Genomic DNA, 27,111 nt, shown 5'->3' with positions numbered 1-27,111 from the left:
ATACATTGTGTTCTTGTAGCTGCTGTTGAAAAGAAGTACAGTCTGTCGAGCAGCGAGGATGAATTTGATGACTTTACGAAGAGCAGTAAACCGAAGCATGCTGTTATTGAGGACGATGAGTCCTTCAATCCAGAACCCAGTGGTGCACTTGACAGTGATATGGACTCTCCTCCTCCACCTGTTGTGTGAGACACCACTTCCTTTACACTTTTTTCACCATGATTTCACCATTCTCTCCATTATGACTTCTAAAACTCTCCTTGCTTCTTTCAGGAAAAAAGCCCCAACGAAAGTTGCCAAAGCAAAGGCAGAGAAACCAGAAGCCAGCAAGTCTAGCTGTAAGTACCACACCACCCACAGCTAGAGCTGCGCAGGTGATCATTAAAAGTTTAAGTTTCTGTATAGCGAGTTTGACTATTACAATTAGACTACTAAGTTTAAGACACAGTGAAGTTTCTAAAGACGCAACATGCAAACAACCTCTTAAGCAATAAAAGAGGACATAAAGTAGAGCTTGTCCTTGCTTTTTGGCATGTGACTGCTTGTCATGAGAAGATATGCTTTGTTTAAGCTCAGGTCAACAATGGTTCATTGCTGCACACTGTCAATGTATTATTACACTGTTGGGTTTTGGATTTGACAATTGTAAGGCTGCATCTGTGCATTGTTTTGATTTTGATCATTTTGCCCTTTTGGATTGTTGCCATGTCCACTTTTTAACCTGGTGGTTAATTTGTTTTCATTCTGGCTAGCTCCACAAGCGAGTGACGTATTTCTGTAAACAATAGCATTCAGCTGCGCGCTAGCTCCGCCTTTTGGTACCCTTTAGGCCTGTTGGTTCCCCTTTACACAAAGGGTTACTATAAAGTGGTAAGGTTCGATTTTTAGGTACCTTTTCACAGTGAAAACGCAGTAAAAGCGTACTGAACGTATCCTACCGTACCACTCCGCGGTAACGGGGCATAAGTTCAGGATTGGCTCATTAAAAGAGTCTTATTTATCAGAATCAGAATCAGTTTTATTGCCAAGTGTGCTTCACACACACAAGGAATTTGTTTTGGCTACAGAAGCTTCCAGTGTACATAAAGGGACAAGTGACAACACAAAATAATAACAAAAACAAAATAATAACAAAAACAAAAAAATAAAATAAAATAATAATAAAAAATGATGAACATTAAACAGATGCGGTTAGTGAAGAAACCTGGATGTTGAGTTGTATGTACAGATTGTTATAAATATACAGGTTATAAGGTGCTGTGTACAAGTGCGAATGTAGAGAGTATTGCATTGTATATTGATATATGGTGCTGTGTACAAGTGCGTATAAGAAAGTATTGCACATATTTATTGCACAGTAGGGGAATATTTAACTGTTCATAAGGTAGACAGCCTGAGGAAAGAAACTTTTCCTGTGTCTGGCTGTTTTTGTGCTTGGTGCTCTGAAGCGCCGACCAGACGGTAACAGTTCGAACAGGTAGTGTGCTGGGTGTGAGGCGTCCAGAGTGATTTTGCGAGCCCTTTTACTCACTCTGGAAGAGTACAGTTCTTGAAGTGTAGGAAGGGTTGTGCCAGTGATTCGTTCAGCAGTCCGGACTATTCGCTGTAGTCTACGGAGGTCGGTTTTGGCAGCTGAGCCGAACCAGACGGTGATTGAAGTGCAGAGGATGGATTGGATGACAGCTGAGTAGAACTGTACGAGTAGCTCCTGTGGCAGGTTGAACTTCCTCAGCTGACGAAGGAAGTACAGTCTCTGCTGGGCTTTCTTCACAATAGAGTCTATATGAATGTCCCACTTCAGATCCTGAGAGATGGTGGTGCCCAGGAACCTGAATGACTCTACTGCAGCCACAGTGCTGTTCATGATGGTGAGTGGGGGGAGTGCAGGGGGGTTTCTCCTGAAGTCCACTATCATCTCCACTGTTTTGAGCGTGTTCAGCTCCAGGTTGTTGTATCTGCACCATAACGCCAGCCGCTCCACCTCCTGTCTGTATGCAGACTCGTCACCGTTCTGGATGAGGCCGATAACAGTAGTGTCGTCTGCAAACTTAATGAGTTTGATGGAGGGGTCTTTTGCAGTGCAGTCGTTGGTGTACAGGGAGAAGAGCAGTGGAGAAAGAACACATCCCTGGGGGGCACCAGTGCTGATGGTGCGGCTGTCGGATGTGATTTTGCCCATTCTGACTAGCTGTTGTCTATCTGTCAGAAAGCTGGTGATCCATTGACAGACAGAGCTAGGAACAGAGAGCTGGGCCAGTTTGTACTCAAGCAGTGATGGGACGATGGTGTTAAAGGCAGAACTGAAGTCCACAAACAGAATCCTTGCGTAGTTCCCTGGTTTGTCCAGATGTTGTAGGGTATAATGCAGTCCCATGTTGACTGCATCATCCACAGACCGGTTTGCTCTATAGGCGAACTGCAGGGGGTCCAGCAGGGGTCCAGTGATGTCCTTCAGATATGCTAGCACCAGTCTTTCGAATGACTTCATGGCCACAGATGTTAAGGCCACAGGTCTGTAGTCATTGAGTCCTGTGATCTTTGGCTTCTTCGGGATTGGGATGATGGTGGAGCGCTTAAAGCAGGATGGAACTTTGCGCTGTTCCAGTGATCTATTGAAGATATGTGAGAAAATGGGATGGAATGCAACATTTAAAATTTTGTCAGAACCTCTAGCAAAATGCATATATGACTTTTAGTTGTGTTTTTGTTTTGTGCGTGCGTTCATGCATCGTGGTTACCATTTTAAAGTTTTGATTCTCCTTATCCAGAATTATGCAGCTTTGCTCTCTGCCAATCACAGATTATTTTCTTAGTTTAGTGTAATGTGATCACCTAGCAGCTGATTTACCACTTCACTTTACTTTTTAATCTAGCTCATTCTGAAGCCAGTCAAGAGTCGGATCCTAAACCTGTGAAGAAATCTGCTGTAGGAGCTGCCAAAAAACCTCCTGCCAAGAAGACAAGTGCCGTTTCAAAGAAGAAAGCAACTGGTATTAGAATGTTACCATTTTGCAGAGTGTTTATTGTTCCTTGAAGTTATGTGCTCAATTAATGGACTATTTTCTTACTAAATCACCAATGATTCGTCTTTTTAGATTCAAAGCAGCCTTCGATCCTTGACGTGCTCTCTAAGGCAAGCCCTAAGAAATCCAAAGTTGTCAAAAAGCCAACTGCTGTCAAGCCATTGTCCAGCGACTCGGACAGCGCAGGCCCTGCAGTAGTGAAGAAACAAGCCAAGAAGAGGAAGACTGTGCTGAGCAGTGACCAATCAGACAGCTCCGACTCTGACAGCGGCAATCTCATGGCCCGCCTCAAGGGCAAGAGCACTGCTGGAAAGGTACGTGACCTTTTTACTTTACAGCTGTTAAAACTCTTATTTGGCGCAAGTCTACTGTAATCATGCCATTTGAAATGCAAAAAAGAAAATTGATATTAGAATTTAATCATGTAAAATACCCTTTTCTGTGAAGGTTAAAATATATATATATATATATATATTTAAAGTGGGATATTTCTGATTTACTAACACAAATATTGAAGAGTAAATATGATTGAACCAAGTCAAAACAGAAACTCGCATTGAAAACCTGTATGCTGATGTGTATTTAAATATTTATAAATACAGTGGTTCCTTGATAATCAGTCGTTCTAAAAATAGCACACAATAGGTGAAATTCAAAAAGTCATCTGCTTTTATTTTTTGCAATTATTATAGATGTTTTTAGGCTGTACAACCCCTCACTACACTATTTTCTCAGATACATTAACATTTTCACACTTTCTCTTTGTTTAAACACTCGCGTAACTTCTACCATCCTTTAGTAAGTCCAGAAGTCTAACTTTGTGCGATGGTTAGCATTTTCCTCTTTCTTATGGGTGCTACCGAGGGTGCCTTTGACAGTGCAGAATGTTTCGTCGACATTATGGGGTTTGTTGGGGAGACAGTCGCTGTGTCCGAAATCGCATACTTCCATACTATACAGTACGCTAAAATCTGTATGCGAGCATAGTACGTCCGAATTCATAGAATTTGAAAATCAGTATGCGAGAAGTACCCGGATGACTCTCTACTTCCGGCGAGATTCTGGAGTGCGCATCCCATGCACGCTGCGCTATCCCATGATGCCTCGCAAGAGAATTTATGAATAGAGTGAATTGACGCAACTGACGCAGGTAGGTCACGTAACCATGACAAAATGGCAGATGTAGTACGTCCGATTTACATTCATACTGTATAGAACATACTTTTCTAACGGCCGAGCAGTACGTTTAAATTCAAATGCAGTACCTACTGAGTAATAGGCGCTTTTGGACGCAGCCTTTGCTTCCCACAGGTTTGAAATATACTTGCGGCGGTAGCTGGATTGTAGTACACTTTTTACCCACATCACATAAATGGTTAACTATATGCCACAAACAAAATTTTAATTTTAGCAAAATTAATTTATTAAGAAACTGTAAAGCCGCCTTTCTACTGCACACAACAAGCGACAGACCGGAAGTTATTCGTTTCCTATGGAGAGTAGTTCGGGAGCTGCGTTGAGTTCCGATCATCTCCGTATGCGGAAAATTCGGATCCGTTTTGAGCTGCGGATACGTTGAAATATTTAAACTCCTGCGACTAGACCGTATGCGACCAGCCGACCGGATGTGATGTATTCCAGTGTTGTCCAAGCAGGTCCATGCACGAGATACTATTTTTTTTTTTTTATTATTTGTTGTTTTTTGAATCAGAAAAAAAGTTTATATTAAAAAAACATTTCTATTCATAAATGAGTAATCAAAACTATTATTTTTTAAATGTATCCACATTCCCTCCAAAAAATTTTGCGGTCTATGAGTTTCTAGTATTCATTCAACTATGGTTAATGCACGAGAATAAAGGCTCTTGCAAGAGCTTCTCTCCCATGGTGCACGACAAAACTGAAAATTCAAACACAAATGGGTGTATTCTGACCGTCGTATCCAAATGTTGTGTGCAGTGGAAAGCCGGCTTTGCACTGTTTCTTTTCAATGGGTTAAAGTTATAAAAAAATCTGCTATTTCTCTTATGCTATTCAGGAGCCATGTGCACCCACTGACAGGTAAAATTAAAAATTAATTAAATTATAATAACTACAAGAATAACGTGTAGATCATTAGAAATGGCTAATTAACTAATTTGCCTCATTGAAATAGTGTACAAATATTTTGCAGCCAATTCAGATCAAATTTCGTCCTCTCAGACTGTTAAGTAAAGTTTTTCTGAGTCGTTTAGATTAATGAATTAATTTAAATTTAAACAAACTTGTTTCTCTCGCTCTCGCAGCTGCACAAGCAAATCCCGGACAATTTAGGAGATTTAAAAGCCATTGCCGGATGCATAAAGTCCCGAAAATGCGCATCTCTGTGGGTCTGCAAAGCACATGAGACTGTCTGTGGGAGTGTTGACAGGTTTCGCACTCTTCTTTCCACTACTTAATTGATGGATGTTTGGTTATATTGGACGGATATACTTGGGCAGCCGTTAATATACCTGGGTGGCCCCCCCAAGCAAAGTCTATGTGTGGGAAGCACACATTATTGGAGAACTTGCAAACATGCAGCCCAGCACTTCAGTCACACTGCTGCTAACGATCAAAGATTTGTACATTTGGAAAGCTGAACGCATTCTGTACTGCACAGAGGAGATTGATTGACAATGGTCTACAGCCAATCAGGACGCAGAACACAATGCGCTGTTGAAACAAAAAGCATGTCAAATTGCACTAAAAAATCTGCGAAAGGTGAACCACGTTATGGGACCACTGTACAAACTAAATTAGATGCAGCATTCAGTATGTTAAACTGCTTTAGAAAAATTGTCCAATGCAGTTAATGATCTGTATTAAGGTATAAAGGGTTATAAGCAAAATTAAAAAGTTTGTAATCCAAACCTGATTTAAATTCTGATTCCAGAAAGCAAAGAGCTGGGAGGATGACGAAAGCTTTCAGTTGGAGGAGACTGAGAAAGTAGTGGTCTCTGCAGCCCCCAGGAGCCGAGCTGCCCGCACCACTAAACCTGTGACCTACGCACTCGATTCAGACTCTGACGATGATGATTAATGTGCTGTTGCATTGTTTTTAAATGAGTATAATCTTAAGGGTAAAGTTCATACTGTAATGCAGAAAGCCTGTTTTGTTTGTCTTTAAATATGACAAACTAGTAAACTAACTGTTTTATTTTAAGCATTTTATATAATGTCATAACGTTGTTACACATAACATTGTTCAATGTTGCTGTTTTTTATATGTGGTCTTGTCTTTATGTAAATATTTTATCTGTTCTCTTTACTTAAGCTTTGTAATAAATGTTTTTTCAGTGAGAACTGTTGATGTCTGAAATGTTTTTTTTCTCCTCTTAGTCTGATTGTTAAAGTCCTTTGCAAGAAAGCATTTTGGTTCAATTTATTTTTTATTAACGAACCTCTTTTATAGTACTGATTACGTTTAACTGTGTTGTTTTTAATGTTATTAATTTTAACAGTGTATCTGCTGGGTCTTAATGTCTTAAATTTCAATAACCAAATTTTAGGCCTTAAAGGGCACCTAGGTTACCCCTTTTTCAAGATTTAAGATAAGTCTTTTGTGTCTCCAGAATGTGTCTAAAGTTTCAGCTCAACACCCATCAGAAAAACCTGTAGAAACCCTGTTTAAGAGCATAGGTGCTAATTTCTCCTTTTCCCTAAAAAGAAAAGGCAGCTAAATCATTGATTGGTCGTGACCTCAGTTAAAATGGCACTCAACCCATGTGCTCATATGCTTTTATTTCAGAAAGTGATGCCTCCTTAAGCCCCATTCACACTAACATTGACTTTGTAGCTACCCTTGATGGAAGTTGCTAGTGAGTGTTAACACATTCACTAACTGAGTTTTCTTGCTGCTGAAAATAAAAATATGGAAGGAAAACAATAATGTAAATGGAATTCAAACATGCAGTTCATTTCAAAGATGAACATTGTAGCTATTATTCTGAGTTCAATGCCAATTTGTGTATGACCACAGCAGTTGTGGCACTTCATTTGCATAATGTTAAAAGGCACTCAACTTATCCGCACTGCTGTACATTCACACCTCTGGTGGCTGTGAAATTGCTAGCTCTCCAATGAAATTAATGGCATCTTAGTGCTGGTAGTGTGAATGGGGCTTTGACAGGACATTTAACTGTTTTTGTGGTTTTGTTGGCTAAACGTTAATGCTTCGACTCCCAAAGGTGCTGAGTTCTTGTTGCTGTAGCTCACCTGCTTTAAGGTTTGACATGTGGTGCATTCAGAGGTGCTCTTCTGCCGAACACTATTGTGTTGAATTTTTTTTCAGCTTTGTCAGCTTAAACCAGTCTGGCCATTCTCCTCTGACTTCTGTCATGAAGACATGTTGACCATAGAACTGCTGCTAACGGGATATTTTTCAGACCCTTCTCTGTAAACACTGGAGATGGTTGGCAGTTTCGGAACTACTCAACCCAATCAAGATGATCTTTTGTGTTTAACAGAAGAATTTAAGTTGTAGGTTTTAAACAAGTGAAGTGAGTAAATTGACAACTTTCATTTTGTGGAGAACTATCCCGTTATCAGTGTGCTAAAAGTAATGATGATTGTATACATTCATTCATTCATTAATTTTCTTTTCGGCTTAGTCCCTTTATTAATCCGGGGTCGCCACAGCGGAATGAACCGCCAACTTATCCAGCACATGTTTTTTACGCAGCGGATACCCTTCCAGCTACAACCCATCTCCAGTGGTGGGAGTAACGAATTACAACTACTCACGTTACTGTAATTAAGTACATTTTTGGGGTAATTGTACTTTCATGAGTATATTTTTAAGTCAGTAATTTTACTTGTACTTGAGTACAAATTAAGCTGAATAATGTAATTCGTTACTTTTAAAATCACAATTCGTTACAGAGTACTGTAAATAAATGAATATTTTAACCACTGACTTCGGTACGTGACTTCGGTAGCCAATAAAAAAAGCTCATCTTAACGGACCAATGAAAAGCCTGGTACATTATTTGAGCCGAAAAACAAGCTGCAGATTTACGTGAGCTGAGCAGTGATGGTATTGTTACGAAGTTATTGTTCTACACATGGAGATTCAAGACACCAACCGTTCTGCGGTTTCTGATGGTTTGTTTCGCGCTATTAGATTAATAGCAAAGTTTCTCCAAAACTTGTAAGTGAAGTGATATTAAAGTTTAACGTTTAAACCAGGGCTATTCAATTGGTGAACTTGGCCCGCGAGGCAATTTGTTCCGGCCCTCCAAATAGTGTGACCAAGACATCAAAAATAAAATTTGTTGTTCAGTCGAAAAACGGCTGCTTTACTTAGGAAGTGACATGCGTCGTTCAGCACGAGCTGCATTTGAAGGCTGCGCAGACAGAGCCTGATTCACCTGACAAAAAAAGCAAGTGGCGCGAGCAGCCGAAAACATTTGGATAATTTGTTAATTACGGTTAATTCATCGTAAAGGCTTCTCGGCGCCGCGTTTCTGTCGCACGGAAAAAACCTGCAGCAACTAAAAGTTATGCTACCTGTGCGCTAGTTTAAAGATCCGAGTTTAAACCAAGGCTAATATTTACGCACACTGGATTAACTATAGCAGCGGGCCATTCACATATCGTGTCTTTTCCGCACGCAAGTTCGTTATATAAGAACATTTGCCAATATGCGCGTGCAAGCGGACCTCACACCTTCCAGACACACCGATTAGAAAACGTTTCACACCGTAGCGTGGCTTTCAGTGCAATGTAAACAAAAGATATGTTAATCGAATTATTGCAAATTATTACAATGATTATGTATGTCTGAACGCAGATGATAACAACAGTTTACTTGAATACTGACCGAATATAAAGCTTAAACTTACATTAGACGTGATAACCGTGAAACCATTATTCTCAAGAATCGTACAAACAAAATCTACAATTGTTGCATCCATAATTGTTATGCAGTTCACATAACATATGCATGTACACATGTATGAATGTAGAAGAAGCCTACTTAAGCAATGCACTGCTTTTGTTGTGCTTTAAAATACAGCATTTGATTGTTTTCCTATTGTACAATGCACTAAATGATATTTCAAAATACAATATATTAACATTTTAATGTTGAAAAGTTAATGTGGTGTCTTAAAGAGCAAAAATAGTATACAGCATATGGGCTCTTATATGCTGTTGTGTAATCACTCATATTGCAAGTCATATCTCTCCGGCCCCTCATTTGGGATGCTTTTCATGAACTGTCCCCCATGACAAACTAATTGAATAGCCCTGATTTAAACTTTGCCTCAAGTTGGAAAAGGCGTTGTCGACGTTTGCTGCATTTTTTTCTTAATCATATCGTCTTTTGATCATATGAGATAAAAGAGGCATCATTTGAAACTGTAAAGAATCTATTTTTATTTGTGTATATTGCTAATGTGTATTGTAAAATGTGTTTTAGTGTCTGGATCTTGTCTGATTCAGCAATTACGGATCAATAAATACCACCAGCGAAAAAGTAATTTGTACTCTGAGTACTTTTTTTAAAGAGTAATTTGTACTTTTACTCAAGCACTTTTTAACCCCAGTACTTTTACTTGTAATTGAGTAAAATTTTAGCAATGTAACAGTACTTGTAATTGAGTACAAATTTGTTGTACTCTTACCACCACTGCCCATCTCTGGGAAACATCCATTCACACTCATACACTATGGACAATTTAGCCTACCCAATTCACCTGTACCACATGTCTTTGGACTGTGGGGGAAACCGGAGCACCCAGAGGAAACCCACGCAAACGCAGGGAGAACATGCAAACTCCACACAGAAACACCAACTGACCCAGCCAAGACTCAAACCAGCGACCTCTTTGCTGTGAGGCAAAAGCACTACCTACTGCGCCACTGCATTGTATGATTGTATACATAACGCATGACAAAATTATCAATGTTAGCTTATGAATACTTTTATAAATACTCTGACCAAATACATTTTAATCATATGTATTCTGATACTGGTTAGAGATATGCCAAATCACAGTATTCTAAGTATTTTAGAATATTTCCTGCATAATAAAATGTTTAATAGAAACGACAAAGATGTGTGAATGTCAGCATGGCCCTAGACTTATTTGCAATACCACACTACAGCCAGGAGATGGTAGAACAGGTCTTATTTTCAATGTTTCAGTCCTTTTTGTTGTCTTCTCTGCAACTAAGGGAATTTCAACTGTGCTGTTCATAAAATGTTCAGCAAAGTGATTTAATTCTAAAAGTCATGAGGGTCAAAAATGCACTCTTATCTGACATTACAAGTTGCTCTTTTATTTTGTTCAGTATTATTTACATACATATCCTGGCCTTTTCCATAATTTCATACAGTAAGAAAACAAATGGGCTGATTTTATTCAACTGATCACTAAATAATAGCTCAAATTTATTTTCATTGATATCATTTCAATGATAATGACAAAATCTGTCACTATACCCCACAAAACTGAAAGCAGCAAAATGCACTATTCCTTGGAATATCCTCGAGTTAATGTTTATTATGATTACAAAATTATTACAAGGAGTTTCTGGTAAACTTTTTAGCATCCTCTTCGTAACTTGCTCAGCTGCTCCTGGACTTTTATTTCTGACGGCGTAAGTCTCCGGGTGTCAGACATGAGGATTTGATGTGGTCTTGTGTATCATGTAGTCAGTGTAACATTAGCAAACCAATTGATTTGTTTATAGCAATTTACTCGTTCATTTAAAAATGTTTATTTAAAGAACATGACAGTAAACGTGAACACAATTTGAATTAAAATCCTTATGTCAAAAATACTTGTTTCAGTAAGATTTCCCTTAAGCTTTCATTTGAGGTGGGCTTCTGAAAAATCTTCATTTGAAGGGCTATCTGGCCCATCCCCCTTCCCATAGCTCTCTGACCAAAAGACAACAGAGAAACCATACCCCTTTCCATGAATGCACACAACAAAAGGGTTGGGAAAAGGGATAGAAATGGGATTGGGCCTTATCCTTCCCTCAGGAGAAGAGCAAATGATTGCATTCGCACAATCACAATAACTTAAGGTTTATGGCAAATTTACAGGACATGCAATAACATTCCTAAAAGATAAACCCATGTTTTACTTAGTGCATGATTCAAAAAATTTACACTGAACCTTGTCCTTGCAAATCATAATCAGAAGATAATAATTGATGCAATAGCTTAAAATGAAACTGTAGAATTGAAAATTATTAATAATTACCTTTACATAATCATCAAGATTTTAATGACCAAAACACAGGTTAAATTTGTGCTAAACACAATCTCGAATAAGGATCCAATCAGAGAAGTACAGCAGGTGCTTATCATGACAGGCTCTGCTATTATGAATTGTCTTCATTAGGAATCTCTATCCAGCAATGTTTACGTCTGTTCTAAAAATGTTGGGATTTTCTTTAATGAGCTTCTCCATGTTTTGAACTCTGAATGATCGGGTACGGCAATTGTCATACTCTGCTGTACACAAAAAACGCCCCTGCAGTTGTAACATAGATCCTGATACCCAGTGAACATAATTATGCTCAAGCAGAAAAAGACGCTTTCGGCATAAATTTGGTGTAAAGAAATTCTATAAGAGTAATGGAGGGCTGAGTTACTGACAGATCACAAGCCATATTAGGCTATATTTGTGTTCTGTTCAGAAATACACATGGTTTGTTTATAGCTCACTGAAACAAAGTAATTAAACAATTTGAAATAATATTATTTCCAAACTATGTCTAACGATACACGTTTTCCTTGCAAGTACATATAAATCATTTAATATCAACTAATTCCAGCCTCATACTAAGTGAAGTCTCGGAAATTCCTGTAGAAATAACAGCATTCATTCATATAATGAAAAGGCAGCGATTAAATAGCAGAATTTGGACCAATGTCTGCAGTTCCAACTCCAGGTTCCAGTGGCTGCATTATGAATGCAATAGGTGTTGCTTCTTATGGCATAAAACTATAAGATATATGACTATCATCATGTGACCATACACATGGTCACATCTTCCAGGTAAATGTCATCCTTCAGAGAAGCATGATGGAATGTATCTGACCTCTCAGTGAAAGACATTCAAGAATGTGACAGTTTTACGCCCAATGTCAAAATCATGATTGTTTGGCTTTCATATTGAAATAATTAAGAACTAATTTCATCTTTTTTTTTTTTGTCTTGCTCTACAAATTTAAGTGAACATTTGGACGAAACATATATTTTCTGTATTATTTGTAATTTCAGCTATTAAATTATTATTATTATTATTTTAAATGTCCCGTTATGGTCAACTCTGTTACTTTGGTTATGAAAAGGCATAACAATGCATAAAGCAAAGCATGAGACTTGCACCAAGTGATGTCTCTTCCTCTAATGGGAAAGGCATTTGTTTTCTCGCACTTATTTAGGCAAAATGTAAGTAGATTAATTATTTGTCAACTCTGTTACTGTGATATTTTAAGTGAAGTTCTCATTCACTTAAAAAAAGGAACATTTGGATGAAAATACATAAAATTCTGTTTTAAAGAGCCCCTATTTTGCATTTTAAAAGGTCATAATTTAGTTTTGGGGGTCTTTAACAACAGGCTGATATGCATGCAAGGTCAAAAAACACTTTCATTGTCTTAAAATATAAATTTATTTTTATCTAATTATCCCAACGACTTCATATGATTCGTTCAGCAAATTCATTTGTTCCTAAACTCCTTTTACCCAGTCTGTTGTGATTGGTCGACTGTGTTCAGTGCGAAACAGAGACAAATGCCCTCCACAGCAGGGGCTCCCCCAAAGGGGCCACTTTAAATGTACTTATGTAAATTGCCAATATTTCTATAAATAAATAAAAAAATACAGCCACTAAATTATTGTTGGTGCCACAGATCACTACCTCTCCCCCTCAGCGCTAGTTCAACGCTGGTGAAAGCAAACTGACGCATGCGCGCAGAAAACCATTCCCGTGCGCCTCACGCACTCCTGTGTGCCTCACGTACTCCTGTGTGAATCCCAGTTGTTTACATGCATGGCGATAAAATACGCGCCACTCATGCGCTGTGAAACCGGAGTAACAGACTTATGTGTCTGTGCAGGCACGCAGCGAGTTTTGCAAGTCGATTAAACTAAAGTTTATATAATATGATGATGATGCAACTTTGACTAAGCATGGCTATAAAGCAGAAAGAGTCATAAAGGGATAAAGAGTCAGCTTATCCAGCACATGTTTTATGCAGCGGATGCCCTTTCAGCTGCAACCCATCTCTGGGAAACATCCATATAAACTCATTCACACTCATACACTACGGACAATTTAGCCTACCCAATTCACCTATAGCGCATGTCTTTGGACTGTGGGGGAAACCGGAGCGCCCGGAGGAAACCCACGCAAACGCAGGGAGAACATACAAACTCCACATAGAAACGCCAACTGACCCAGCCAGGGCTCGAACCAGCGACCTTCTTGCTGTGAGGCGACAGCACTACCTAATGCGCCACCGCGTTGCCCTGCAATATTTTAAGAGTAATTAATTAAATTAATTAAAACCATATTATTTCATTTACCAGAAACAAAAAATTAACATTACACTGAATTCATAATTTTTTTGTGTGCCACCCCAAGATTTGGTGCTGCCTCTTCTGGCCACCCCTAAGAAAATTTTCTGGGGACGCCACTGCTCCACGACTATGAAGTAGCAAAGAGTATGTGAGAGCCCAATGCAGGAATGCAATAAAGCAATGCAGTTAAACAGCATATTACTCTGCTCTTAGCGCTAACCCTAAGTAATAAGAACGATACACATTCAGTATTAATCCACACAGTGGCAGACGTTTAACTATTTTGAAACGGGTTGCATGTGAGGAACAGGCGATGGTGGCCATAGCAAAGACAAACAGCAAAGGATCACGAGTTCAGAAACGCATTTAAATCAGTAAAGGAAGAAGCACGCATCGCGTTTTCAACGTGGTTTTGGATGCAATATGTAAATAGCCACATACAGATTTAACCTGAGAGATACAGTACAAGCACTGATCTATAATAGGTAAGTGTAGGGTGATTACAACTTATAACACACAATTAAACACATATTTTACAAACTACACAATACGAGGCAACAATTTTAACTACACTTACATGTTTTGATCCGGAGGAAGAAGAAACTGCTCAGAAACAGGGATTAAAATTGATACAATGTTGCACTTTGTACTTAGTGCGGTTCGCTTTCACACAGCAAATTTTCTAAAAGGACCAAAATAGCTAAAACAAGTCAAGTGCAAGTTAACTCTCTCCACATTGGTCAGAGTTTCAGGGTTTATTTTGCAGAGTCCTGCTCAGCTGTCATGCGTCTTTATTTTAATTTATGGCAATGAGCAACATGACATTATAAGCAGAAAGCTGTGCTTTAATTTTGAATGGTGACACCCACAGACATCGTCACCAAGTATAAATCAGAGGTAAGACTTTCTCATACAGAGCACTTGGCTAGAATTCCGCATTATAGCCTTAACAATATTGAGAGAAATAACAGGTAAACCAACACTACAGTTCAGTTTTCCTAATGGATAAACAGCTCTCGTTAATAGTTGGCATGCTTTCACTTTCGTATTTGACATGAAACACACATTTACCGGTAGGAATGACATCCTGCCCTACTCATAATTCTCTCTCCATATAGCCATGTATATGCCTATTACATGTCCATACACTGTTGTGATATAGCCAGACTCGGTTCGTTTTGCTTTCTCACTGCAATCGATCCGCTTCAGAGTTCGTTTCAATCGAGCTGAGACTACCTTATTCAGGCTCTCGGGCCGACTGATTTGGCACGGATCCGAGCGTGATTGCTGGTTTCACATATGCCAAACGAACTGCGCTAACTGGGGAAATGAGACAGGTTCTGAAACAAAAGTCTAGGCGTAAAAGCACCCTTAGTAACATAACAGAATATTCTTTATCGTGTTTCAGCAGTTTTATGTTATATATTTGCAGTATTTTACGTTACTAATGGATTCAGTATACTCTAAATTATGCATTTGTTGTATATTTATTCATTATTTACATTTATTTTTATCAATTACCTAGAATTTGCTAATCAAGAGACTGAATGCATGAAGTCATGTCATTCTAAAAATGTTACACTAGCTGAGCTTTTAAAAAACATGCTTTCCAGTTACATCTCAACTTTTAAACACATATCGAACAGCAGTTTGGGGTTAACCTTGCAATAATAGTGGATCTGGTTGCATAATGCTGAATAAAACCTAATGACTGAAGTGTGCAATGTTCCTCTACCCAGTTTTTAGGATTACATTCAGAATGAAAAGCAAGTGGTGTGGTTTCAGTTGTTTTTTGATCAGTTTATTGTTTGATAGCACTAGTAGCACAAAAATCTCTACATAATGGTGGTTTATAGATTGCTTAAAGAAAGGAAGAAATGATCTCCTCTCTCCCACACACACACACACGCACACACACATGTGTTTCTGTGTGTGTGTCTGTGCCTGCGGGTGTGTAGCCGCATGTATGCAGATTGGGTTCTTGTATTCCTTTGATCCGCATGAAGGGAATTATAGATGGCTTTTACGTAACTGTTCTCCTGCCCAAAGAGGAAAAAAAGATTAACGTCTCAAACTTTATTCTGCTTTACTCTCAATGTTTTCCTCCCTCCCTCTCCGAAGCCCGGCAGGCTTGTGTGCGGTGTAGAGCTGTGTCTGTATTTAGGTCATCTCACTCAACGAGTCATTCTCTGCATGGAGAATAGGAACAGAAAGGAGCTCTGGGAAATATAGGTGCCCATACTCCCCTTCTTTGCATATATATGTGGGTATAGAGAAAGAGCCAAATTTCAGGATGTTAAACTCTACATGAACTCTAAAATATGTTCGTTTATTAACATTCATCTTGTCAAATCTAAAATATAGACCATATTTGTTTGTTTACAAGACGCATTTTAACTGCCAATACACAATTATGTTAAAAGCTGTTATCATGGCCAACACCTGAGCAAAGATAGCCAGCTCTGATGATACATAGCAAATGATCTGAACATTTTGACTTAAACTAAAAATGTATTGCTTTTTTAAACAAAATATTAATGACTATAAATCAGTCGTTTTATTGTATTGTTATTTCTGATTTGATTTTGTCACCTCTAGTGCTTGGGATAAGTCACTCATTCACTTAAATCAGTCACAATAAATATTTATCTTGGTTCTGGCTGATTTGGTTAATTGCTGACATTTAGCTTAAAAACCAAGTCCACCGAACTTCTAGATAATTTTTTAAAATTATTTTATAGACCATGGATATTCAAATATGTGCAGTTGAAGTCAGAATTATTAGCCCCCCTGAATTATTAGCCCCATGTTTATTTTTCCCCCAATTTCCGTTTAATGGGGAGATTTTTTTTCAGCACATTTCTTAACATAATTTAGTAGTTTTAATATAGTTAAAAGAGAGAAATAAGAAATAGTCATAGTTTTATAGACGAGATATTTTTCACTTCTATACAGCTTAAAATTACATTTAAAGGTCATCGACATTTAAAGGCTTAACTAGGTTCATTAGGTTAACTAGGCAGGTTAGGGTAATTAGGCAAGTTATTGTATAATGATGGTTTGTTCTGTAGACTGTCGAAAAAATGTATAGCTTAAAGGGGCTAATAATTTTGACCCTTTAATTTTTATTTAAAAAAATTAAAAACTGCTTTTATTCTAGCCGAAATAAAACAAATAAGATTTCTCCAGAAGAAAAAATATTATCAGTCATACTGTGGAAATTTCCTTGCTCTGTTAATCATCATTTGGGCAATATTTAAAAAAGAAAAAAAAAATCAATGGGGGGCTAATATCTCTGACTTCAACTGTACATGAATGGAATATCTACAGAGTATATTGAGCAATTTTGAACTCATTCAACTATGACTTGTGTGTATTTGAAGGTGCTTCCCTCTGCTACAAACTGGCCTTTTTTTGATGCATGCCATTGAAATGAATGGGTTTCATATCACAGCACAGTGCTCTTCACATCTGGTGCAAAAGTCACTTCCCACCACAGTGATATGGACTGGACAGTGCAGCACAACATAGCTTTTTTTGGCTTATATTGTCTGCCATTTTGTTGGGGCCAAAAATCTACATTGCCAAAATTATTGGCCAAAAACTTGGAGCAACCTACTTACAATATCACTTCATAATTTATTTCAAAGGTTCTTTCAGCAAAACAGCACATGAACCAAAACCTGCAAGGACATTGACCAAGCCAACAAATATAACTAAGATGTTTTCCCCCCACTAAACTTTGATTTTGTATAGAAAAGGTTTCTATAGAATGGCAGATATACACTAACAGAAATATTCACTTGCTCAGAAATTGATGGCCAGAACTGTCACACATATGGCATTTCTGATAAAATGTATTTAAAACATTTGCAACTGATAAGCACAATGGATTTTCTCCATATCGCTCTCATTGCTGGTTTTAAAACAATTTAGTTGTATTGATTACACAAACATAATGAATCCTTCAAATAAATCAAGTAGCCTGTAGTACACTTTTTAAAGAAGGTACAGTTTTAAGTCAGATTTATTAGCCCCCCTTTGAATTTTTTTCTTTTTTGAAATATTTCCTAAATTATATTTAACAGAGCAATGAAATTTTCACAGTATGTCTGATAATATTTATTCTTCTGGAGAAAGTCTTATTTGTTTTATTTCGGCTAGAATTAAAGCAGTTTTTAATTTTTTAAACACTACTTTAAAGTCAAAATTATTAGCCCCTTTCAGCTATTTTTTTTCGATAGCCTACAGAACAAACCATCTTTATACAATAACTTACCTAGTTACCCAAACTTGCCTAGTTAACCATATTAATCTAGTTAAGCCTTTAAATGTCACTTTAAGCTGTATAGAAGTGTCTTGATAAATATCTAGTCAAATATTATTTACTGTCATCATGGCAAAGATAAAATAAATCAGTTATTAGAAATGAGTTATTAAAACTATTATGTTTAGAAATGTGTTGAAAAAAAAAATCTCTCCATTAAACAGAAATTGGGAAAAAAAAATAAAAGGGGGGCTTATAATTCTGACTACAACTGTATACCAGTAGTTTGTGCAAGAATATCATCCCACTTGAGTACTAGATTTCCCACCACATTCTCCTCCTTTATGCTCCCACAGTAATCTTTCTCTGACTCCCTGAGGAAATATCTCCCGTTCTCCTGGATGATGACATCATGTTTCATAAACAGAGGCTTTTGGAGTATAGTAGGCAGATGAACTCTGTGGCCCTCTCTCGTGCCGCCTGCAGGCCTGGGAATGGCTTTTTGCGATGAAAACAGGGTAAACTGATGTAGTTACGATGCAGCACATTTATTCTGCTCTATGATTGGAGATTTTCTCTGACATAGAGCTCAAACATCCTGTTTCTGGTTCATTTCCTTCCTCTTTTAGGGTCAGTGTGTTTATCCGTTTAGTTGAGCCTGATTGCCATCCGTATATTCGTTGTGTTGGAGAAAGAGAGTGTGTGTGTGTGTGTGTGTGTGTGTGTGTGTGTGTGTGTGTCATCTATTTGATTGTTAGGTTGCAACTCTAACTCAATTTGACAAGTTCATCCATCCATCCTCCATCCATCCATCCATCCATCCATCCATCCATCCTTCATTCATCCATCCATCCATCCATCCATCCATCCATCCATCCATCCATCCATTAAAAGTGATGTTTAAGAACAATTGCACAACATTATGCTATGAACTCATAAACATGTAATATTTCATCACTTTCACTGTCTATTGAAATATTACATGCATATTATGCATTTTCTCAGTGTAAAAAGTTCAACTTATCTGATTGGCTGGTTAACTCCCCCAGAGTAACCGTGTTATGTTTTATCAGTCCATCTGACTACAAAGTGGATTTCATAAGATAATACATGTTAGTCACACAGCTGTTCCAGTCTGATTAATCTGCAATATAGACATTTGTTTTAAGTCAAGGAATCACGAAACTGCAATAATTGCTGATTGAGTACTGAAGAAAGCAGAAAGAGTTCTGCCGAGATGACAGTTGTGTAGGCCAAAACACGGAAACAACTTTATAGTTTATGTATTCATTTAGTTATTTATTTATTTGGTTAGTTAAATGTTTTAAGTAAACACAAGCACAGTTTAATTGTAAATTTATTGGATTTAATTTTTGTTTGTTATATGTCTGAAATAATGACACAAGCACAAGTTATTTACACCATCGTTTGGTCCAAATTATATTTGTTGAAACCATAAATTCTCATGAACTGATGTTTTCCATGTCATAACTTTACTGTTTTTAGTTGTTTTCGACTTTTAATCTTTGGTGAATTTGGAAGCCAACATAACAATAGTTTGTGTCATGGTTGATCCATATTTTGTTTTAGACATTCTGTTGACCATATTGACCTTGTTGTTTAATGCGGAAGAGCGCTCTTTTTGCGATTGTAACTTTAGATTCAGTCACCTTACTTGGAATAATAAACGGCAAAAACGGTCAAACTACTTGCTCTACAAACAAGTGTGTTCATGACAATACAGACAAAGCAGAATAATATAATAAGAAATTATCAGTTTGCAACATCAAGCAGCGTAATGAGCTGTTTTTAACATCTAAAACTGAATGGAAGTTATTGAGACTGGATGTCTTGAGCCAAAAAGATTCATATGGCTGCGCCTGCTCATACGCAAAGAATACGATCAATAAAGAACTTTGCAACTACATGTCAACACACTTTTATTAGAGTATTAGTAGAATAAACTAGCCCTGCAGGCACAGGACGTCAACATGATTTCATATTGATGTTGTACCCCAACGTACCCCAAAGTCGTGGGGACGTTGGATTTTGTTTGAAAATGAAAATCAGGTTGACGTCAAAGTCTAATGTCCAACCTAAAATCAACCTAAAATAAATAAAACATCAACGGCTAGTCATGTTACACCTTGACGTTGTGTGGACATTACCAATATGACATCTATCAGACGTTAGATTTTGGTCACTTTCCAACACAACCTAAAATCAACCAAATCAGCGTAATTTGACGTCATTGTTGAACGTCAAAACAACATCCTTAGACGCTGGCTAGACATTGTATTTTGGTCACCTGACGTCATGACCTAAATCTAACCTAATATTAACATCTTATGATGTCGTGTGCCTGCTGGGAAGAGTGATAGGTAAAAAGGTAGAATAAACTGACCTGTACTCTAAAAGTTACATATATTTAGCAGAATGTGTTGAGGACCATCAAAATAAGGTATTAGTAGATTTTAAGCAGACAATATATTGATACTCCAGTGACTGGAAGTTTACATCAAACATTTTTAGTTTCCAAAAATGTTCCCTTTTTCACATCCTTATATATTGCTATTTTTTAAATGTTCTTAGAACATTCAAAATGGCCAGTTTTTAAACACTGTTTAAACATTATTTTTGGTTATAATAAAGTTATTCAATTAATTTTCATAATGTTTTAGTGTCATATTATATTAATGTTCTCAAATGCCATTGAAAATATAATTAGAACATGTTATGTTCTCCTGGATGAATGAATTCTCCCGAAGAATGTTTCCCTAAAGTTATGAAAATGTTATTTTGGAAGGTTCTATAAGTGCTGAAAACATTTATGATTTTTAGACAATATATTAACACATTTTTTTGTCTTTTTTAATTATCTTTATTCAATTTTTTTCATAATGTTTCAGTATCATGTAATATTATTGTTCTCAGAATGCTATTCAAAACACTATTATATTATATATAAACATTCACATTATATTAATGTCCTAATTATCTATCAACAGTGGTTTAAAGTAACAAATTACAAATACTCAAATTACTGTTATTGAGTAGTTTTTTCAGAAATCGTAATTTAATAAGTAGTTTTAAAAATGTGTACTCTTATTTTCCCTCGAGTACATGATTACTGCAGTAACTGTACTTTTACTCCACTACTTTTACTCCACTACTTTCCTTGAACCTGCAGTCACTACTTTATTTTTTCTTGTCTATGGGGATTTGAAAAATCAGTCCTGTGATTCCTGTCCAATCAAATTGCACATAGAAGGTAAATTGCATCATAACAAGGGCGCTTTATAATTGCAGCAAACTGTTTGGAAGCGTTAAAAGTCCAAGAAGATGTCCAAAATCTTTACATGCATTGACCCAGAGAATGTTTAGATGCATGATGATCACTGATGAAAAGATGACAGATGTTTACTGTATGATGTTCAAAATAGCCTTAAACACCCAGCAAGCACAAGACGTCAACATGACGTTAGATTGACATTGTACCCCAACGTTGAGGGGACATTGCATTTTGTTTGGAAATGAAAATCAGGTTGACATCAGAACCTAACGTCCAACTTAATCAGAACCTCAATCAATTAACATAAAATCATAAAATCAACCAAATATCAATGTCTAATGATGTTACAGCTTGACGTTGTGTGGACGTTACCACCATGACGTCTATCAGATGTTGGAGTTTGGTTGCCATACCTGACAAAGAAATGTCTGTATTTGACGTCAATATGACAGTGGTTTAATATGTTGGCTCGACGTTGGATTTTGGTCACTTTCCAACACAGCCTAAATCTTTAGACACTAGCTAGACATTGGTCACCTGGTCACCTGACGTCACAACCTAAATCTAACCTAATATTAACGTCTTATGATGTTGTGTACCTGCTGGGCAATAACTAAATGCACTACAGAATGTTACGTTTACACACATCCACAAATTATATGTAAACGCATCAGCTTTTTACAGTGTAAAAAATGCAAAAAATGCAGTGTATTAAGGTCTTCAAAAAAAATTATATGAAAATATAAATAACAAGATTTCGGAACAACATACAGTATGTGTGTGTGAGATTTTTCTACAAACGAAAGCATATTTTTGTGCTCCTAGCAATTCTAAGACTGGATTGTAAGTGCATAAACAGGTGAGTTTTTTAGTGATGAATGCAGGTCTGACGGCAGGTTCTCAGGGGGGCGACTGCCGAGCGCTGTGTGACGGCCCAGCCACAGGCCTCCCTGCCTGGCTAACCTTTACCGCAGGTCTGCCTGACAGCCTGGAGCTTTGACTCATCCACAGCCACAATGCCCTTTTCCCTGAGAGCACCGCCAAATGTGATGTGACATGGAGGAAAAAGAGAAGGAAGCTAAAAAAATTTAAAACAAAAAATAAATAAATAAAAAAGCAAGTGAATGGCTGAAAGTTGTTGTTTGATGTTGCCCTCGGGAGCCAGATAGATAATATTTAAACTTATAAATATTTTCTAGAAGAATTTTGATATTATTCCTATAGCCAGGATCTCTCATCCTCATTCTGCATGCAAAAAAGACATACAGTTGAAGTCAGAATTCATAGCCCCCATGAATTGTTAGCCCCCCTGCTTATTTTTGCCCCAATTTCTGTTTAACTGAGAGAAGATTTTTCCAACACATTTCTAAACATAAGTTATAATAACTAATTTCTGATAACTGATTTATTTTATCTTTGCCATGATGACAGTAAATAATATTTTTAGAATACTAAAAGAATACTTTTATTCTAGCTGAAATAAAACAAATAAGACTTTCTCCAGAAGAATAAATATTATCAGACATACTGTGAAATTTCCTTGCTCTGTTAAACACCATTTGGGAAATATTTAAACAAGAAGAAAAATATCAAAGGGGGCTAATAATTCTGACTTCAACTGCATATGATTAAAGTAATGTACTGTTTATGTATAATGCAATGGGATTTTCAGAATGACTGACAAGAGGACAATTTATTACAGACCTTTATAACAGCCGTTAAACATCAGCTCAGATTTGCTTCTGTTGACTTTGAAAAGCAGCAGCAATATTGTTATAGTTCTGGTTTAGATCAGACAAAGAAAAAAAAGTTTATTGATCTCTGACAGAACCTCCCAAAAAGCCAGACAGCCCTCCTGAGAGAGAGAGAGAGAGAGAGAAGGAGAGAGGAGAGAGAGAGAGAGAGAGAGAGAGAGAGAGAGAGAGAGAGAGAGAGAGAGAGAGAGAGAGAGAGAGAGAGAGAGAGAGAGAGAGAGAGAGAGCTAGAATATTTATATCCAGGCAAGTATAGAATAAAATTCAGCTGGAGTGAGGCAAATGATTCATACAGTGCTTCTTACACTGCAAAATATTGCATGTACATCTTTAATGCAGTCCAGATGCATGCAATTATAAAATGTGGCATTAAAAACAAAACATAATTTTTATGAATATATATATTAATCTAAATGTCCAAACATATTTTTTTATTATAAACTGATCATAAGAAATGATACATGAGCACCAAATCAGCATACACGGATTCAAACTACTTATTTATAAAACAACACAATTCTTGAGATTTCATTGAGACAACTTAATATTTTTATGTTTAATCCATATAAGTTTGTTAAAAGTGTTACAGTAACTTAATCAATTTGTGTTGGGACAACATGGAAGAACTGTGTGAAACCCTGCATTTTTTACAGTGTATTATAATTATATATAAATGATAAAGTAACAAATATGTATTAAAAGTAATACAAGTGTATATTAAAATGATTGCTGGGCAAAGATTAATGGCGATTAATGGCATCCAAAATAAAAGTTTGTTTTGACATGATATATATGTTATATTTAAATATAAATAACAATTTCTCAAATACATGCATGCATTTGTGTATTTATATACACAAAATTATTACAGACAGTAGAATTCTTTGCCCAGCACTAATGAAAATGTAATAACATTTCACAATATTACTAATGTATTTTTAATTAAATAAATGGAGTTTGGCAATCATAACTTCAATAATGTGTTTCTATAATGATGTATTTATTTACTTCAATATTTATTTGCATTTTTAAGAGATTTCTAAAATCTAACCAACCTCAAACCCCTTTGGGGTAGAGAATGATAACTACGCACAAATTATACCAAATGACTATATTTAAGATTCCTTAATCCTAAACTTAATCCTAATATTATCCTATACCTAAACTACTATAACTATTAATAAGAAGCAAATCAGAGGTTTATTGAGGTAAAGGCTTATTTTAAAATTGCTTTGGATGAGTTATATAAATGGCCACAATTGCTCTGACCTTAAAAATAAGACAGCTGAAAAAACAGAGGAACTAAACCAGACACAGAGTTAAGTGTAGGGTTGGGCATTGTTTGAATTTTGTCAGATATTTAAAAAATCTTACATTTTTACTTTGTGCTATTAGTGCTAAATACTATTGTTGGCTGTGAAACTTTAACAAATTCAAAATAAATTGTTGTGCCGAATGCATGTGTGGAATGACCGGAGTTAAATATATCAATATTATTTTTCTGATAGCTGTACGAACAACAAATCAAGCAACTTGTGCAGGTTCAGTCTCACACTTAAAATGTTTTATGATTCATAACATGATGTATTACTGTGAAGAATGATGACCTTAAAATGTTCATTAGTATGTAGAGTCAAATGATTTTATCAACATAGGTTCATTCTGAAAACGTATCCCTATATACATTTCTAGAGATTCCGAATTATGTAACCAGAAGTACATTTGGCTGCATTTCGTCTTTAAAAACAACGCTATGGGGTACACTGAAAAAAGTGTTGCATACAAAACTGTTGCAAACAATTTATTTGTGTTGAATTTAAACAAACAAATTAAATTTAATAATGTTCAACTTAATTTGTTTGTTTAAATTCAGCCCAAATAAATTGATTACAACCACTTAATGTAAAAAAATTTAGTAAATCCAAGGAATCATCTTTGAATAATTTTTTTCAGTGTATGACGCCATTTCTTTTCACGTCATGGATGGCTTTCTTGCTGTTACCATTTTGTCCTGTAGCTTGTCCAAAGACATGCGCTATAGGTGAATTGGGTAAGCTAAATTGTTCGTAGTGTTCAGTATGTGTGTGAATGGGTGTGAATGTTTCGCAGTAATGGGTTACAGCTGGAAGGGCATCCACTGTGTAAAACATATGCTGGATAAGTTGGCGGTTCATTCTGCTATGTCGACAGCAGATTAATAAAGGGACTAAGCTGAAAAGAAAATGAATGAATGAATTTTTTACATGACGTTTTTAAAAAGTTGTTATTAGTAAGCCTTAAATCAACATTACATAATTTAATTTGAATGTTGTTTATATTGTGTCTGTTGCATGCAGCAACCTCTTTCTAATCACACAAACATAATCAAAACTGTTACCTAAGTTGTCCCAGACCTGGTCCTCTGTCTTCCACTATCATCGCTCCTTCATGGGACTTGAGATGGATGGGGTACACAGGTGATGCTTTCAAATTCAAGTTGTCCAAGTCAAGTCAATTTATTTATAAAAAACATTTAAAAACAAGAATGTGTAACAAAGTGCTATACAAAACCAATAAAAAATATTATAGAGAAGGAACTTAACACATAACTGACAGATGTAACTGTACACACTGAAGTAACAACATACATTGCAGATGACACCACAGTGATTGGTCTAATCAGCAATAATGATGAGACTGCCTACAGGGAGGAGATACAGCATCTGGCCACTTGGTGCATCGACAATAATCTGCTCCTTAACACCAACAAGACCAAGGAGCTCATTGTGGACTTCAGGAAGGGACGAACAGGCTCACATGATCCCATCCACATTAATGGGATGGCCGTTGAGTCTGTCTCATCCTTCAAGTTCCTGGGGACCCACATCTCAAAGGACCTTTTCTGGATCACCAACACCTCCAGCCTGGTCAAGAAGGCTCACCAGCGCCTATTCTTCTTGAGGCAACTTAAGAAGAACCAGCTTTCATCAGCTGTCTTGGTGAACAATAGAAAGCATCCTGACCAACTGCGTCACAGTCTGGTATGGAAGCTGCTCTGTTGCGGAGCGTAAGGCACTGCAGCGGGTGGTAGAACTGCCCAACGCATCACAGGGACCACACTGCCAGCCATTGAGGACATCCAGAAGAAACGCTGTCTGCGCCGAGCACGCAGTATTCTTAGGGACACCTCTCACCCTGCTCACAGACTGTTTTCTCTCCAGCCTTCCGGCAGGCGCTTCAGGTTCCCCCGGACAAAAACCAGCAGACTGAGGAACAGCTTGTTCCCCATGGCTGTCTCGCTTTTGAACTCTGCCCCTCACTGACTCTTTTGCCCCCTCAATACACCCGGACACTCCTTTAACTTATATTCCTCACAATCACTGCACTATTTAACATTTGCACATTTAAAGTTTGCACATATTCATTGCACTGATTTACTTATTTGAACTGTACATACCCACTGCACATGAACATTTCTAATTATGTACACACCCACTGTACATATACATTTGTAATTGTGTTTATCTGCACACTTCTGATTCTTAATAGCATCCTGTACATATATTCATTTATTGTAAATCTCTGTTCATAGCTAACACAACCTGTATATAATGTTTATAGTACATCCATCTGTAAATATTACCATAGTTTTTCTATAACTGCACTTTATAACTTATACCTGTATCCTGCACTTGCTGCTATTGCACTGCTGGTTAGACCTAAACTGCATTTCGTTGCCTTGTACTTGTACATGTGTAATGACAATAAAGTTGAATCTAATTTATCTAATCTAATCTAATTTGAATCAAAGGTTAAATGTCTTTAATCAAGATTTAAAAACTGAAATTCAAAATTCAATTCAGAATCAAAAATTGTGTACAGTTAAAAAAGGATTAATATTCGATGGCAAAAAATCTCAATTGGTAAGTATCAGAAATAGGTCATGAAGTCCAGTTTCAGTTTAGCTTTCAGTTAATGGAGAAAAATGTATTGCTGTTGAGAATTTGATATCTTTAAAGGGCACATAGGTTACCCCTTTATTCATATTTAATATAAGTATTTTGTGTCCCCAGAATGTGTCTGTAAAGTTTCAGCTCAAAACACCCATCAGATTTATTATAGCTGTTTGAAGTGTCTGTATTATAGCTGGAAAAAAGCTGTTGCTGTTTTTTTGTACTGGGCCCTTAAGCTTTGCACTCATTTTGCACGCATAAGTGACATGAGACTG

The 27,111-nt window shown here is 36.9% G+C and overlaps 1 protein-coding gene across 1 annotated transcript in view; it reads left to right on the top strand.

Moving 5' to 3' along the window:
- The window catches only part of top2a (DNA topoisomerase II alpha), a 50,702-nt gene extending 44,355 nt beyond the window's left edge, over positions 1-6,347 (top strand). Inside the window, exons 31-35 of the mRNA XM_056469180.1 lie at positions 20-185; positions 274-338; positions 2,874-2,990; positions 3,096-3,337; positions 5,938-6,347. Of these exons, the coding sequence (XP_056325155.1) occupies positions 20-185; positions 274-338; positions 2,874-2,990; positions 3,096-3,337; positions 5,938-6,084 (737 nt within the window). The 3' untranslated portion in view covers positions 6,085-6,347. The remainder of the gene's footprint in view (positions 1-19; positions 186-273; positions 339-2,873; positions 2,991-3,095; positions 3,338-5,937) is intronic.
- Positions 6,348-27,111: the final 20,764 nt, after the last annotated feature.

The sequence above is a fragment of the Danio aesculapii genome, chromosome 12, assembly GCF_903798145.1.
Source record: "Danio aesculapii chromosome 12, fDanAes4.1, whole genome shotgun sequence".
Classification (NCBI taxonomy): domain Eukaryota; kingdom Metazoa; phylum Chordata; class Actinopteri; order Cypriniformes; family Danionidae; genus Danio; species Danio aesculapii.
The sequence above is the reverse complement of the archived record's forward strand: the minus strand, read 5'-3'. Positions and strand labels throughout refer to the sequence as shown.